This window comes from Gekko japonicus, unplaced genomic scaffold (assembly GCF_001447785.1).
Source record: "Gekko japonicus isolate JY-2015 unplaced genomic scaffold, Gekko_japonicus_V1.1 scaffold2821, whole genome shotgun sequence".
Classification (NCBI taxonomy): Eukaryota; Metazoa; Chordata; class Lepidosauria; order Squamata; family Gekkonidae; genus Gekko; species Gekko japonicus.
In genome coordinates this window covers 189,354-206,949 of record NW_015167622.1, presented here as the reverse complement: position 1 = coordinate 206,949, position 17,596 = coordinate 189,354, and the positions used below count along the sequence as shown (strand labels likewise).

Sequence of the window (17,596 nt, the reverse complement as noted above, 5' to 3'; positions counted from 1 at the left end):
GGGGAGGAACGCACAGGAACGGAGTTCCGGCTGGCTCCTGAGTTGGCCACGCCCAGCAGGAACTCATTAGCATAATAGGCCACACCCAACAGCAGAAACTCATTAGGATTGGCTACATTAGGGGTGTGTGGCCTAACATGCAAAGGAGTTCCTGCTACAAAAAAAGGCCCTGGGTTTTGACAACAAACAAGGTAAACAGAATAACAAGCAAAAGGTGGGTGTGGCTGGATAACCACACTTCTGGTAACATGGGGGTGTGTCCTAATGTGCTAATGAGCTGTGCTGGCAGGGGTGTGGCCTAATATGCTAATGAGTTCCTGGCGTTGGGTGTGGCCTATTATGCTTATGAGTTCCTGCTGGGCTTTTTCTACAAAAAGAGCCCTGGATAGACCAGCAGCGGCTCTCCAGGGTCTCACGGAGAGGTCTTTCACATCACCTACAGCCAGATCTTTTAACTGGAGATGCCAGAGATTGAACCTGGGATCTTCTGCATGCCAAGCAGATGCTGTACCACTGAGCCACAGCCTCTTCTTTTATTATTACGGATTTCCTCCATTCTGTGAAATGGTCCCTAGAAATGTTGCATGAAATTGTTATAATAATGATTTACTGAACTTTTGAATCGCCGAGTCCCTGAGTACACAGGGCTCTGAGCGATTTACAACAGGCTAAAAACATACAAAATATACAGATTAAAATTGATAGATCAATTATTCCTAATTTGATAATCTCCAGATGGCACCCGTAACTTAATCTAAAGCCTACTCTGGACTGTTCTTCTGGCCCATAGGCAGGTTGAGGAAGAGGCCGAGGCGGGCAGAATGGAAGAAAAGAGGAGGGTGCCAGCTATGATGGAAAACTGTTGCTGTCCTCAACCAAAGGCCTGGTGGAACATCTCTGCCTTACAGGCCCTGCAGAACTGCGTAAGGTCTCTCAGGGCCCTGATAGAAGTTGGCAGAGAGTTCTACCAGGTCAAAGCCAGGGCCAAGGATGTCCTGGCTCTGGTCAAGGACAGTCGGATATGTTTTGGGCCAGGGATCACCAGCAGATTGCTCTCAGCAGAGTGTAACGCTCTCCCAGTGACATACCAGAGGAGACGGTCCCAATGATATGCCGGTCCCAGACCACTCAAGTCCTTAAAGGTCAATACCAGCACCTTGAATCTGACTCGGTACCAGTGTTCCCTCTAAGCTGAGTTAGTGTGAGCCAGCTCACAGTTTTTTAACCCTCCAGCTCACACATGTTTGTCTTAGCTCAGGAAGAATAGCTCCAGAGCAAATTAACTGATGCAGTAGCCAAATCGCTGACTCACAACTTTAATCCCAGTAGCTCACAAAGTAGAATTTTTGCTCACAAGACTCCTCAGTTTAGAGGGAGTTTTAGAGGGAGCATACTGATGACACCCCAGCCCGAAACTTTGCACCAGCTGGGCAAGGGGGGTGCATATAGATGCTGAATAACATCAGGGAGAGAACTGCCCCCTGAGGAAACCCACCTATTAAGGGGTACCTAGTTGACACCCTCTCACCCAGTGCCACCCTCTGTCCCTGACCACGGAGGAATGAGGAGAGCCACTCTGTATCAAACATAAGAACATAAGAAGAGCCATGCTGGATCAAAACAAGGGCGCATCAAGTTCAGCATTCTGTCCACACACAGGGGCTGCCAGTTGTCTCTAGGAAGCCCATAAGATGGATGACAGTAACAGCATCCTCCCACCTGTACTCCCCAGCAACGGATATCCAAAGGCACACTGTGTCTGGTCCTGGGGGAGTAGATATCTATCCTGACTAGTGACACTTCAGTCAATGAGGCTGTTCTCTTGGGTTCCAGTGTGGTCATCCTCCTTCTCCCTCTGAGCCTCATCATAGTATCTTATTGCTACATCACAACAGCCGTATTGAGGATCTGCTCAGCTGAAGGCAGGCAGAAGGCTTTCAACACTTGTGCCTCGCACTTAACTGTGGTGTTTCTCTTCTATGGCTCAGGCATTTTTAGTTATCTTCAGCCTCCTTCGAACTACTCCCGTGATCAAGGCAAGATGATGTCCGTGTTCTATACCATGGTTGCTCCAATGCTTAATCCATTAATCTATACATTGAGGAACAAAGAAGTCCACAAATCTCTAAAAAGAATAATGGGCAGGGGACCAACAGCTTAGTTGAGGTAAATTTGGTTCTTTATACAATATTTTGAACAGGCAACAGTATAGTTGAAGCTTATATTCTTAGAGACTCAGTTCTTAACTGTGAGAGGTTTGTTTGTTTTGGAGATTTCTTTCAGCAACAATGTGTCTTAATAAAGTTTCATAAAATTCTTTCTTCCTGTATTTAAATACTTCCCTTGTGGGATTATAACTTTCCCTTTTATACTCTTGAGGAGTCCAAGACTGTTTCCCTTTTCACACAAAACAGGGGTCCCTTCTGAGTTGAACCCTCTGAATAACTAGGTAAGAAATATCCTCCTCTTTCTTGGAATGATAATCCTTTTCTGTTTGGCTAGACTGGCAGTTTACAACCTCCTGTCCAGTCCCTTCTGTCAAACCTAAACCCCAGTTCTGGAGACTGTGAATAAATAGAATTCAGCTAGGGCTGACACTTAGACTTTAAGTTCTCATTTTTGAACTTTTCCTCAAAAGTGTTGGTACACAGTAAGGGCAAGGAGTTCACTTCTCAAGTGACTTGTCCATTTCCCTCAGACCGACACACACACACTCCTCCTGACTGGCAACTGCCAAAAAAATAACTGACTCTCCTTGAAAAGACTAACTAGAATTTTGAAAGGTCTCCTCAGCTGGCACTGACCAACCAGAGAGAAGGGGGTCCACGCAGGCAGCAGCCTGTCAGTCAAAATGCTTTACAGTGAGACATTAACCTCTAATCTTCCAGCTTCCTGAATTTGATGCACTAAGCACCCTGGTTTTAGGAGGTCAGTTCTTCACACCTGGTGAACATCTTTGCCTTACGAGCCCTGTGGAATTGCATTAAGTCCCACAAAGCCCTGATGGAAATTGGCAGAGACTTCCACCAGGTCGGAGCCAGGACCAAGAAAGCCCTGGCTCTGATTGAGGACAGCCTGATATCTTTGATCACCGGCAGCAGGGCCGGCCCCAGCTTATTTTGCACCCTAGGCGGGGGTCCCTTCTGGTGCCCTCCCACCACCAGCACGCCCACCAATTTTCAAAAATAAAAGCTTTTTAGGAAGAATGAAAAACACAAATAATCAAGAAACTCCCAGAGTATGGGGCTGGGTGCAGTTTGGTGCCCCTAAGGGCCAGCCCGCTCTAGGCGATCGCCTAGTTCGCCTAGTGAGTGAGCCGGCCCTGACCGGCAGATTTCTCTAAGCAGATCAGAACGCTCTCCCGGTGACATACCAGAGGTGACGGTCCTGCAAATATGCAGGTCCCAGACCACTCAAGGCCTTAAAGGTCAATACCAGCACCTTGAATCTGACGCTGTATTCCACTGGAAGCCAGTGTAGTAGGCACAGCACAGGTTGTATATGTGCCATCCATGGCATTCCCATCAGGACTCACGCCACCGCATTCTGGATCAGCTGGAGTTTCCAGGTCAGTCTCAATGGAAGGCCACCATAGAGCGAGTTACAGTAGTCTAATCTGGAGGTGACCGTTGCATGGATTACTGTGGCTAGGTCAGGGCGCGACAGGAAAGGGGCTAATTGCTGAGCTTGGCATAGATGGAAAAATGCCAGCCTGGCCATATTCGTGACCTGCGCTTCCATAGTTAAGGAGGCATCCAGGAACACACCCAAACTCTTGACAGATTGCGCTGGTGTTATTGGTGCCCCGTCAAGGGTGGAAAGTCTATGCCCCAACCTCGATGTGCCCCCCCAGCCACAGAACCTCTGTCATGTTCAGCCTCAGCGTACTCTCTTTTAACCATGGTCGCCAGACCTTCGACCAGATTATGTGGGGCGGCAGCCAAGTGGCCGTCCAGTAGCAGATATAGCTGGGTGTCACGAGCATACTGATGACACCTCATCCTGAAACTCCACACCAGCTGGGCAAGAGGGTGCATATAGATGTTGAATAACATCAGGGAGAGAACTGCCCCCTGAGGAACCCCACATAGTAAGGGGTACCTAGTTGACACCCTCTCACCCAGTGCCACCCTCTGTCCCTGACCACGGAGGAATGAGGAGAGCCACTCTATATCAAACATAAGAACATAAAAAGAGCCATGCTGGATCAAAACAAGGGTGCATCAAGTCCACACACAGGGGCTGCCAGTTGTCTCTAGGAAGCCCACAAGCTGGATGACAGTAACAGCATCCTCCCACCTGTACTCCCCAGCAACGGATATCCAAAGGCACACTGTGTCTGGTCCTGGGGGAGTAGATATCTATCCTGACTAGTAGCCACTGTAACTAGTCATCACTGATAGCCCCATCCTCCATGAATTTGTCCACTCCACTCCCCTTTTAAAGGCTTCCAGGTTGTCATCACCACATCATGTGGCAGCAAGTTCCACAGTTTAACTGCACCTTGTGAAGAAGTACTTCCGTTTGTCTATCTTGAAACTTCCACCCTCCAACTTTAGTGAATAACTCTGGGTACTAGCACTATAAGAGAGGGATCAAGACCCATTTGCCTCTTGTCCTTCAGCCAACACCAGTGGCTCATGCCGTGTGAAGAAGTACTTCCTTTTGTCTATCTTGACTCTTCCACCCTTCAACTTTAGTGGATAACTCTGGGTACTAGTACTATAAGAGAGGGGGGAAAGCTTCTGTCTGTCCACTCTCTCCACACTATGCATAGTTTTATAGACTTCTATCATGGCTCCCCTTACTTGCCTTTTGTTCCTAAGCTAAACAGCATAAGCATTTTTGTAGGAGCAATGTGGTTCGCTTTTGTGAGGCAGGCCCGAAAGTGTTAACGTTGTTCCTGCATTAAGATCCCTGGTCTCCTGGCTGATCTCCTGGAAAGGATGGGAACTGTAGATATTAGACTAATTGCACAAGGCAGAAAACATCTGCTGTGTTCATCGTGAGAAGCTACCTTGGCAGGGTGACAAGGGATAAGGAGCTGTAAGGTTTTGAGATCAACACATTCCATGCCATGAATGTATGCTGTAACTTTCCCTGACGGAGGGAGGAATAAAGGCGGGAGACGGGGGAAATATTTTCAATAAATATCTCTACTCAAGCCTGGGAGAGTTAGAGTTTTCCAGCAACCGTTTGTCTTGTGTCTTTTTGAACCCTCCACATACCACACATTTTAACTGAATCTCATAGGACAGTTGCACTAGACCCCGATCATTTTGCATCTTCTCAAGCTCTACAATATCCTTTTTCAGTTGTGGTGACCAGAACTGTACATAATATTCCAAGCGTGTCTCACCATAGATTTCTATAAGGGCAGTAAGATAGCAGCAGTTTTATTCTCTATTCCTTTTCTAATTATGGCCAGCATGAGAATTGCCTTTTTCACAACAGCTGCACACTGAGTCGATATCCCTCCACTGCGAGAACTGACCATTTATTCCTACTCCCTGCTGCCTGTTTCTTAGCCAGTTTCCAATGTCCTCTTATCTCATGGCTATAAAGTTTGCTCAGGAGTCCTGGGTTAGGATTAGGAACATTCTCAATAGCCTTTTGGAAATCCAAATAAACAATGTCTCCTGGCTCATTCCTGTCCCCATGTTTACTGACACCTTCAAAGAACTCTAAAATGTTAGCAAAACAGGGCTTTCCTTTACAGAAGCTTACCTATCTGCAGCTTGTCTCCAAAGGTGATTAGCTGGGAGTGTTAGTCTGTGCTCCTCCCTTGTAAGGATCCAATTGGAATGGAGAATTGCCATTACCTGGGAAATCAGTTGTATGGGAGAACAACATGACAAGTCCATGTGCATGATGCTGCTGGCTTGGTAAGCACCCAACTCAAAAACAACACAGATTTTTTTTTGTTGGGGTAATTTAATTACAGTAAGAATCTTGGATTTCTAATACCATTTTGGGAAACCACTGAAATGACCTTAAACAGCAATTTTGGTGTCTATTTTTGGCTCAGGAATTCTGTCATGCACACCCCTGCCTACCTTAGTTAGAAGTTAGAAGATCAGCAATTTCACGTTTGAGTTCTTTAAGAATTCTAGGATGGACACTATTTGGTCCCAGTGATTTGCTAGCTTTCACATCCTCCCTTACTGAAAACATCCATTCAGGAACAGGTATGTGCTCTGTATCTTCAGCAGTGAATACAGATGAGAAGTATTCATATAACTTCTCTGCAATCACCTTATCCTTTAGTGCTCCTTTAATTCCATTATCATCCGGCGATCTGACTGCTTCCCTGTCTGGTTTCCTGATCCTGATGTATTTAATTTTTTGGGGGGTCTTACTGCTTTTAGCAATATGTTCTTCAAAATCTTTTTTTTTTGCATAATTAGTTGCCTGTTTGCATTTCCTTTGTGTACATTTGTGTTTGTTTGTTTGAGTTTTGGCAAGCCAGTTTCTGAAGGAAGCCTTTTTCTCTCTAATAGCTCCCTTCACTCTACTTGTTATCTATGTTGGTGACCCCTTGGTCTTTGTACTACCTTTCCTGACCCATGGTATACTTTCTAAGTCTCTAATATTGAGGTTCTGAGTAACTCCCGCAAACCTTTTTGAGAGATTTAACCCTCTTGACTGTTCCTTTCAACTTCATTTCACCAGATTCCTAATGTATTGAAGTTTTCTCTTTTGAAGTCAAATATGACCATGTTAGAGTCCTTGCTATTTTTCCACATGCATATATATTAAATTTTATGTCACTGTGGTCACTATTACTAATCAGCTCAACCACATCCACATCTTGCACTAGGTCCTGGGCAATGCCACTGAAGATTAAGTCCAGTGTTGCCTCCCATCTGGTTGGTTCCATTACCAGCTGTTCAAGGGCACAGTCATTTAGAGTATCTAGAAATTTTACCTCTTTGGCATGACTGGGAACATACACTTATCCCGTCAATATGAGGGTAGTTAAAGTTGCTCATTATTACAACTCCCTCTCCTCTGGATGCCTCCCTGATTTCATTCTCCGTCTCACTATCATCCTGAGCATTTTGGTCAAGGGGCTGATAGTACATCCACAGTACTAAATTACTCTTCAGGCCTGGTATTGTTACTCACAGCAGTTCTGTGGAGGAGTCAGCCCCATCTAAGATTTCTAGTTTGTTAGACACTATAGCCTCCTTTACATACTTGACAACACCCCCTCCAGTATGCTCTTCCTTGTTGCTCTTGTAGAGTTTGTATCCAGGGATGACTGTATCCTGCTGGTTCTCTCCCTTCCACCAGATTACTGTTACACTCAGTATATCTATATTTTCCCTTAAAACTAAGCATTCCAATTCTCCCATTAATGCTTCTAGCATTAGCATAGAAATCCCTTCTCACCAATGCTCCCTCTAAGCTTTGGAGTCTTGTGAGCAAAAATTCTACTTTGTGAGCTACTGGCATTAAAGTTGTGAGCGAGCGATTTGGCTACTGCATACATTAGTTGCTCTGGAGCAATCCTTCCTGAGCTAAGACAAAAATCTGTGAGCCGGAGGCTAAAAAACTGTGCGCTAGCTCACACTAACTCAGCTTAGAGGGAACACTGCTTCACACTGTGTCTCTAGACATCTCTGGCATCTGCGTTTTCCACTCAGGCCCATTGGTTTGTTTGACTCTCCTGCTTTGCTCTATCCTCACTCTCCATATCCACCCCATCCCCATTTGTGCAATCAGAAGCATTTTACCCTTTGTCCTTTTGGGATGAATATGCCCAAATGAGATGCTTCTCAGTGCTTATTGGCTCCCGTTCCCTGGTGTTCAGTTTAAAAGCTGCTCTGACACCTTTTTTTTATGTTATGCACCAGCAGTCTGGTCCCATCCTGGTTGAAATGAAGTCCATCCATTTTGTATAGGCCAAGCTTATCCCAAAATGTCCCCCGGTGTCTAATGAATTGAAATCCCTCCTCTCTACACCATCATCTCTTTCATGCATCGAGACTCCCCTACTGTGCTTGTCTAGCTGGCCAGGCATGTAGAAGAGGTAGCATTTCCAATAAAGCTACCTTGGAGGTCCTGGCCTTTAGTCTCCTACCTAGCAACCTAAATTTGGCTTCCAGTGCTTCATGACTGCACTTCTTCACATCATTGGTGCCAGGGGTCATTTCGTAGAAAAAGAGCTAGGGGGACTCATTAGCATAACTCATTAGCATATGCCACACCCCCTGACATCACCGGAAGTGTGTCCTCCCCACAGCCGGCGGCGACCTCCAGCGGGCACCAGCAGGGAGCTCCAGGCCCCGCCCTCCCGCACCTCACCCGGGGGGATGGCGTCCCCCCGCGTCCCCCCCCAAAATGACCCCTGGTTGGTGCCAACATGCACCACGACCACTGTCAGGACAGGACCCTGCTCTGGTTAGGGAATGTAGCCAAGCTGTACTTGGGTTTGGCCTCAGAAACCCCCCGAGTAACACACACCGTAAAGCAAAATAAAGCTTTATTGAAAACATTTTTAAAAGGTGTTTGAAACAAGGCATATAGTTCAGTGGCAGTAAAATGCATACAAAAACAAGAAAACGTATTCGCTACCTAAGCTTACATTTTAAAACAGCGTGGAAGCAAAGAGTCCTTGAGTATAATACAGATGTCTTGTTGGCAGCATGGAGGCATGGGGAGAAAAGGGTAAAGCGAAATATAACACTTCTCACTGACTACTTTTGTAGAAAACTGCAAGTCATAGCCTCCTGACCTTCCCAGCCAATCACTGGACTGTGTCCATGGAATCTTCCAGGTGAGAGTGAGTTCCTCTCTCCCATACCAGATTCCCAACTGAACTGAGCTTAATTAGCAGGCCTAGATGGATGGCCTTGCTGAATATCTGCCAGTGCTGGAGGTACCCAATGCCTACAGTAAACGAAGGAACTATGTAGAACAGTGAAATAACTTGGGGAACAATGTAGCTTCAGCTGGAACAGACTAGAAAATTCTCTTAAGGCCCCTTCTAAGGGATCATGACCCCTTTTTTTCAGAGAGACAACGTACTTCATCATCTGTGACTGGCAATCACTATGAGACTGGGATGCAGCTATCACATCCCTGAAGGCCTCGTTGACCACTCTCATCACCTTTCTCGGCTTCTCCAGGTGGGCTACCATGGTCTCAAGGGAAGAACCTGCTCCTTGAGGGCCAGGAGCTCCGTGCACTGAGCACGCAACCACAACTTCTCCCCAGAAGACATGTAGCAATTCATCTAATCCACTGGATAGCCCCCACTCCCCTTCTGGCTTTCTGGCTTCATAATTGATTCATTTTTGAATTATTTTGTGGTGTGTTTACCCAAAAGATAACAAAGGGTTGGTTGCCCAACCCTCTATGTGTTGAACTTATCCTGTATTGAGAGAGTACAGCTCCAGTGCCCTGACTTCCTCACTCTGTTGCTAAACTTATACAAATGCTTAACTTGCTGGGCCTCTTCTCTTTATGGATGCTTTGTCGCTATGAGGCTTTGTTGCTTGAGCTGGACTCACAGGGCTCGACTCACTCGTGACTTGTCCTAAATACATAGCTGAGTCTATCCCTCCTCCCTCCTGCTTTAGCCACACCAGATGCACTAGTCCACAAATATGGGATATGTTAAATATGACACTTAACTCGGAGAAACAGTTCAACAAGTGATTTCAGCTTTATTTCAGTGAGGACAGCATAAAGGCTTAGCCTTGTAAGGACTAGACCAGCTAGACAATTCAATAGGCAAAAACGGCAACTTATATACAATTCTGGCTGAAATAACCACACCCACAATATTTACAGTATCCAATCACACTATGTACAATATAACCAATCACAATCAATAGATAACGTCCAATCACAATCATTCCCTCCAGAAGGCACACCATTGGTCAGTATTTACATGTTTTACAATCCGCATAATGAGCGATGCTAGATTATGCTTTTACCATTATGTTTCTCAAGACATAACAGGATATTGGGTATTTGTGGACAAAAACAAACAAGAGCCATATATCAGATGTAGATAAAATGTTCAAGATGGACAACTGTCCTTCACCTAGATAGCTGTCCCATGTCCTCAAATTCCAATCTAGACAGACTTATTTCAGTGGGCTTAAACTGGAGTAACTCTATGTAAGTCTGCATTGTGCATGCCATTATTCTAAGTGCTACATGAACCAATGTGGTCCACAAGTTGGTATAACAAGGAAGGGGCACTTCTGAATGTCCTCTGTGTGGACTAGTGGATCTGATCAGATGACAGAGCCAAATAATTGTATCTCAAATCAGAATATGAAACTCTTCAGAGACCCTTCTCTGGATACACCTGCCTCCCGCCGCCCAATGGAGGCAAGGTAGGCAGAGACCAGTGATGCTGACTAGTCAGACTCTGGAGTAATAGTGCCTGTGCCTTTGTGGCTAGCATTCAGGTACCATGAGAAGCACTTTTGATTTTATTCTCGTCCTGGTTTAGTTTGTCCTGGAGTGGCTTGTTTCTTCCTTTGGCTCATTATGATGGCTGATTCATCTTTTTAAAAAATTAGTCTGGTGGTCTCTAATTTTTTTTCCATTGATGTTTCATTGCTGTTTAAAGAGTTCATTTAGATATTTTAGCATATGTGTTTTTAATGCAAGCCACTTTGAGCAATTAATTTGGGAAATTGAGGTATAAATATTTTCAGTTGTAATTTATTTATTAGAAGAGACTACTGATCCTCCAAACATGAATTTGGGGAAGCCACTGGACTACAGGGTTGGTTCCCTGTGCATTACTCTTCTTAGAGCTCTGTGGACGTCTTTGTTCCTCAGCGTATAGATTAAAGGATTGAGCATTGGAGCAACCACGGTATAGAACAGGGACATCATCTTGCCTTGGTCATGGGAGTAGTTAGAAGGAGGCTGGAGATAGCTAAAAATTGCTGAGCCATAGAAGAGTGACACCACAGTTAAGTGGGAAGCACAGGTGCTGAAAGCCTTGTGCCTGCCTTCGGCTGAGCGGATTCTCAGGACAGCAACTGTGATGTAACCATATGAGACAATGATGAGGCCCAAGGGGAGCAGAAGGATGACTATGCAGGAAGCCGAGAGAACAGCCTCATTGACTGAGATGTCAACACATGCCAGTCTCAGCAGTGCTGGTACTTCGCAGAAAAAATGGTCTATCCTGTTGTTTCCGCAAAATGGGAGCTTCAGAGTCATTACTGTCTGCACTAACGAGTGGCTGAAGCCGATCACCCAGGAGACGGTGGCCATTTTGGAACAGATGGAATGGCTCATGATGACAGTGTAGCGCAGAGGTTGGCAGACTGCTGCGTAGCGGTCGTAGGCCATGGATGCCAACAGAAGACACTCTGTTGAGCCGAGACTAAGAGAGACGTACAGCTGGACTGCACAAGCAGCATACTTAATGGTCTTTCGTTTTCTCCAGAAATTCACCAGCATGTGGGGACCAAGGCTGGTTGTGTAACAGAGGTCAAGAAAGGAGAGGTTGCTGAGGAAGAAATACATGGGGGTGTGGAGACGAGGATCCAGCCGTGACACCACAATGATTATTGTGTTACCAAACAAGGTCATTACATAGCAGATCAGGACAAGTGCAGAGAGCAACTTCTCCAAGTGAGGGCGGTCAGCCACCCCCAATAAGATGAATTCTCCTTGGTAGCTTTGGTTAAGGTGCTTCCATGATGCATCACTGTTCATCATCTGTAAAAGTCAGGAATAATGAATAGCAGGCAATGAATAGGGAACAGAAGCTGATGTGAACAACTGACACCAAAAAAGAAGAGGAGATTGGATTTAGACCCCACCCTTCACTACCGGAAGGAGTCTCAGAGTGCCTCTCAATCTCCGTTTGCCTTCCCCTTCCCACAACAGACACCCTGTGAGGTGGGTGGGGCTGAGAGAGCTCTTTTGAGAACTGTTTGTGAGAGAACAGCTCTGAAAAAACTTGTGACTGACCCAAGGTCATGCCAGCAGCTGCATGTGGAGGAGTGGGGAATCAAACCCAGTTCTCCTAGATTAGAATTCACACTCCTAACCACTGCACCAAACTGGCTCTCACACCAAACTGGCAGTATTTTGGGGGGGAATTAGGACAATGAATTGTTCATGATCACCCAGTGAATAGTGATTTGAGTCTAAGCCTCCAAAATCAATGTCCGCACTCTACCAAGGGCACAGCCTATTAAAAATATTCTTTATAGATTTTGTCTGAATATTAAGAACAGAAGAGAAGCCAATGTTGGATCAGTGGCCAGTGGCCCATCCAGTCCAACACTCTGTCACACAGTGGCTAAAAGTACCAGGTGCCATCAGGAGGTCTACCAGTGGGGCCAGGACACTAGAAGCCCTCCCACTGTTGCCCCCCCCCCCAAGCGTGACAGGGGGGGAATCTAAAAGGAGCTGTATGAGGTTTAGTTCCTTGCTGGCATTGACTTGAAAAGGGGATTGGAGAGAAGGCAAACTGCAACATTCCCAGTGGTGGGTGGTGGTGGTAGGGATTTCAGTACTGCATTCAAATAAAATGAAGAAGAAGAAGAAGAAGAAGAAGAAGAAGAAGAAGAAGAAGAAGAAGAAGAAGAAGAAGAAGAAGAAGAAGAAGAAGAAGAAGAAGAAGAAGAGATTGGATTTATATCCCGCCCTTCACTTGGAGTCTCAGAGCGGCTTACAAACTCCTTTCCCTTCCCCTCCCCACAACAGACACCCTGTGAGGTGGGTGGGGCTGAGAGAGCTCTGACACAAACTGCTCTTTTTCAAGGACAGCTGTGCCAGAGCTTGTGATTGACCCAAGGTCACATCAGCAGGTGCAAGTGGAGGAGTGGGGAATCAAACCTGGTTCTCCCAGATTAGAGTCCGCACACTTAACCACTACACCAAACTGGCTCATCAAAGTGGAATGAAATTTACATGAGATGGAAAGAGAGAGAGACTGGGATGAGAAGACGAAAGCTTTGAAATCCCCCCCCTTCATTCTTTAGTGAATGAAGTGGGGGGGGGACCATTTTGGCAGTCTCTGGAAGCCTAACATTAAAATAGCAATCTGGCTGCTGGATGGGATGGCCCTGTGCTCCCAGGACTTTGGTGCATACATTTCAAGCATGAGCACAGAGTACACAACAGTGTGCCCGGCTCCCTTCTTGCAATGCCCAGACCTCCCTGGACTCCCAACTGCGAGAGCTCATCTCCACTGGCCGTGGAGGCAGAGATGAGCCCCCTGCATGGACACCCTGTGGCCACGTCAGGCTGACCCTGCCGTGGCACTTTCACCTCTGCTCAACTTTTGTGGCTCAGCGCTAGGTTTTATACCCCATTAAGCTTGATTGACAGCCAGATGGTTCAGGAGGGGAGAACTCCTGACTGTGTCTGAGTGGCTGGTTGGGCTGCCCCCCCCCCCCTGCTGCCTCTTGGCTGCTTGCAGCTGCAAAACACAAACAAGCATGCATGCACACCGCACTGACTCGGTGCGCACACCAATGATAACAGCTTGCAGTGCCAGTGGGTTCTACTGTGCATTCTGTACACTCAACATGTTTCCCCATATTATGAGATTATGTGACTCTTTCTCACTTTTCCTCAGTGGCCGATAACACAGCAGAGAAACCCCTATTGCTTAGCAAGATGAAAAAAAGGGGCTTAGCAGCTGCTTGTCAATTTCAGGAAAAGTCTGGTCAGTTTCAACAGTTTCAACTTCCTGTTCCCTTTCATTCAATGAACCAATGCTAAAATGCATGCACAAAACCTGAATCGTGAGGATTTAAACGGAAGATTCTTGCTGGATGCTACTGCACAGCTGCGATATGGCAATTGCATATTTTTATTTTTATTTTTTTAAAACTTTGGATGCCATTCCCCACACATCACATGATGTTCCCACCCAATTAAGAAAAACTGAATTTTTCAGTTGTAGCTGCAGAATAAATACACTGGAGAAAAAAAGAATGGTGCGTATGGCAAGCACAGAATCCGAAGTCAAGCTTAATGGCTTGACAGCTCTGATTCTCTGCAGTAAGCTGTGTGTGTGTAATAGGCCATAATTTGGTCACATTATGAGAAGACGTCACTGGAAAAGACATTAATGCTAGAAAAGTTGAAGGTCGCAAGAAAAGAGGAAGACCCAACATGAGATGGATTGACTCAATAAAGGAAGCAATGGCCCTCACTTTGCAAGCCCTGAGTAAGGGCTGATAGGACGGTTGGAGGTCATTAATTCACAGGGTCACCATAGCAACTTGACAGCAGTTCGCTCACTCACACACACGCATTTCTCCCCTGTTGTAATCAAGCTGATTAGATTTTGAATTGTATCTTTGCATCCTGACACCCTTCTTTGCTATACCTATCCCATTTTCTGACTTGGATATAAAGGCTCTCCATACCTACTTGTATCTGATGAAGGGTACATTGACTCTCGAAAGCTTACACCCTGGAAAACTTGTTGGTCTTTTAGGTGCTCCCAGACTCAAATCTTGTGCTTATGCAAGATCAAACAATACCCTCCTCTCCACCCTCAAGCCAGAGAGAAAGCCAGCAACATTTGGGAAAGTCAAACCTATCAGAGCAATGCTCTTGGCTGGCAAAACCCATCACTCTGCTGACCGGTAAACAATATCCTTGCCATCTGCTGCCTCACTCCACTCTTTGCCCTCCTTAAACTAGACAACTCAGGTGCTAGAACAATGTCCAGATCCTAATGATCCTGAACATGACTGACTGCCATTAATTTCTCGACTCAAATGAGTTATTAGGATTAGGCTTGCTACCAGAAAAGATTTTAAAAAAGAACACAGTGTGAGATCCAAAGAAAAATATGTATTATGTACATACTTCCTTAGAAAGCTCATCCTTCCAATATATTAAACTTGCTTCTGCCAGTGATGGCATACCTCTTCTTTCCCATGATTGTGTGGCAAACAAAGAACAGAACAGCATTCCACTAAACAACAGATGGCAAGTTCTGATAATACTGATATTAAAGGACGGGTTGTATAGGGTGATTTTTTGAACACTTCACATCTGACTGCACATCCCCAACAAAGAGTAGGAATAATTGGACTGTTTTCACAGCGGAGGGGAAAGCAGCGAGTCCTGTAGTGGGACTGATCCTGCTGGCTTCATACCAAAGAGCCACCAATGAAATAAGCAATGTTGTTGATGGTGGCAGTACTCTAAACAGTATTGCTTGTGATCTTATAGACTCTGAAGATCTCTGTAAACTGTCTAACAAGAAGAAGAAGAAGAGAAGAGAGAGATTGGATTTATACCCCGCCCTTCACTTGGAGTCTCAGACAGCAGGTAAGAATGCATGCAGAGGTATGCTGATGAGAGCGGTACAGTCAGTGTTGGCCTAGGATCAAATTCCTCCCGTCTAGCATGGAAGCTTGCCTAGGTGACCTTGGGCCAGTCTCTCTCTGTCTCATCCTAATGTTTATTGTGGAGTCGTTGTGGATGAAATGGAGGATGAGAGAATGGTGTTGTAAGCGGCTTTGGTCCCCATTGGGGAGAAATTAAGGTAACAAATATCTAAATAGAATATACAACGGTCAATGACTATCAGAAGAAGGCACTGGGGGAGAGGCAGGCACATGTTAGAAAAAAGGTAAATTTAATATTAGGAATTAGCTTAAGAGAACTGAAAATAAGGTAACTACTCTGTGCCATCATATAAATCCATGATCGCTTGTAACATTCTGCATGCCAGAAGGTAGATCTGAGAGAACAAGAGAAGTCAAAAACCTAGAAATAAAATGTTCAAGGGGCTGGGACGTCTCCCATTCAAGGAAAGTCTAAAATAGCTGCACTGTTCTTAATTTAGAAACAAAAATGATTGACTACATGTTCACAAACATGGGTAAAAGCGATCCCATGCTGAGAAGTTTTAAGGTGAGGAGTTTGATTTGCTTGTGTTTTAACGGATATCTCAGAACTGTAAGAGGTCCTATACAGCTGGAGAACTGAGTTCTGATTCACTAAACCTTAGGCTGGAATAAATTTTGTTAATCTACTAAATGCTGCTCGACTCCTGTTTAATCTGAAAAGTTCAGACAGAAAAGAGAACCCTTCTGAAGCCAGGCAAAGGCCATTTCCCATAGTCTGAAAAATGCCTGTCAAATAAATTCTAGAATGCTGCTGTCTTCATCATTTCACTGATATTTGTTCTAGACTTTAGAGCCCCTTACTTTTCTCTGGTTGCTCCGCTTCCCAACCTCACCTCTGGTTTGCTCAGAAGCAGGCAGTTTTTCTTCCTCCAGGTCTTCTCTTATGCACTGGCGAAGGGCATCTCTGATGCGTCTATGCCAGGAAGAGCCACAGAGAGGTCCATGGATGCGCCGCTTGTTCTGCAGCTTGTGATCAGGGAAGATCTGGCAAGGGAAGATCTGAGTGGAGCGGTGGCTGGAAGGAGATGAGGTGGGGAGAGACATTCCCTAGAAAAGGGAAGACCCGGAAAGCAGGCATTCAATTAAGAGAAGCACACAGATGAGGAAAGAGGCAGACCGGAAGAGAGGGAAGAGGGAGAGAGAGGGGCATGAGATGAATATGAGAAAAAGGAAGGCTGAGAGGAGAACACAATTAGAAAGAAAAGGATTATACTAGAGAGAAAGAGGAGAGAATCTGGTGTACAGCACGCTCCTAGGCATGTTTGATCAGAGGTCTCACTAAGTCTTGAGTGTGCACAGGATAGTAGCCTCAGTTTCAGAAAGAACATGAGATAAAACTCTAAGCTTCACATGTTGATATTCTACAAGGAAAGAAAGACAATACACACAGCAATCTAATGCACCTGGGTGGTAAGCAAAAGGCTAAAAAGGGGACAGCAAGTGGAGGGGAGTAGAGAATAGGAAACAGAGGGGAAAAATGGCTAGAAAGAGGCAGAATTTGGGAGATCAACACACTGAAGACCAAGGGAATGGAAGGAGGTGTCAGCCAGTTTTCCCTATAATTCTTTTGTTGTTGTTGTTGTCCTGTCTGCTTCAGCCCAGCATCTTCGCAATTTTGACTCAGACTCACATCACAGACTGTCTCCTGCAAGTGATTGTTCAGAGATTGCTGTACAGTTTAACCTCACCACATAACCACCAAGAGCGGAGGACCTGAAGTTTTTATGAGCAAGATCTTGGATGAAGAGGCAGCTGTTGGTGTCCACCACCGTCTGAATGTTGGAAGGAAATTGTCTGGAGAACGAAGATGGAGCCCCAAGGGACCAGAACTGAGATGGTATCATGAGAGACCAACCACATATTACACTGCAGGACCTGTAACAAGCTCCCAAGGCCCTTTTTCCTTCACAAAGTTGGAAGAGGATGATTTGCAGGAATGATTTTCATCACTGAAGGAAGTGAGGAGGGGGAGCACTTAACCCTGACAAGGGAAAAAAGGAGGGCTGTGACAGAAACTAGGACTTTTTTGTGGCAGTACCGGTACTGAGTACTGGCAGCTTTGGGGGAAGGGGCTCTCCCAAGTTGTGAGGGGGAAATCAGTGCAACCTTATGTAGGAGTACAGGCACTTGTTTTTCTTAAACAAAAAAAAAAAACCCTGGCAGAAACAGTAAGGCAAATCACTAAAGTTCCTTAAGTTTTCACTGATGAGTGGTAACACTTC

At 45.5% G+C, this 17,596-nt stretch overlaps 1 protein-coding gene across 1 annotated transcript; it reads right to left on the bottom strand.

The window, feature by feature from the left end:
- Window positions 1-10,746: 10,746 nt before the first annotated feature.
- Window positions 10,747-11,700, bottom strand: LOC107112835 (olfactory receptor 2G3-like). The gene has a single exon (XM_015414029.1). It carries the CDS (start codon window positions 11,698-11,700, stop codon window positions 10,747-10,749), a length of 954 nt encoding a protein of 317 aa, XP_015269515.1.
- Window positions 11,701-17,596: the final 5,896 nt, after the last annotated feature.

Excerpts from the sequence above, each read along its gene's own strand:
- LOC107112835 (XM_015414029.1), bottom strand. The coding sequence starts at position 11,700 with ATGAACAGTGATGCATCATGGAAGCACCTTAACCAAAGCTACCAAGGA.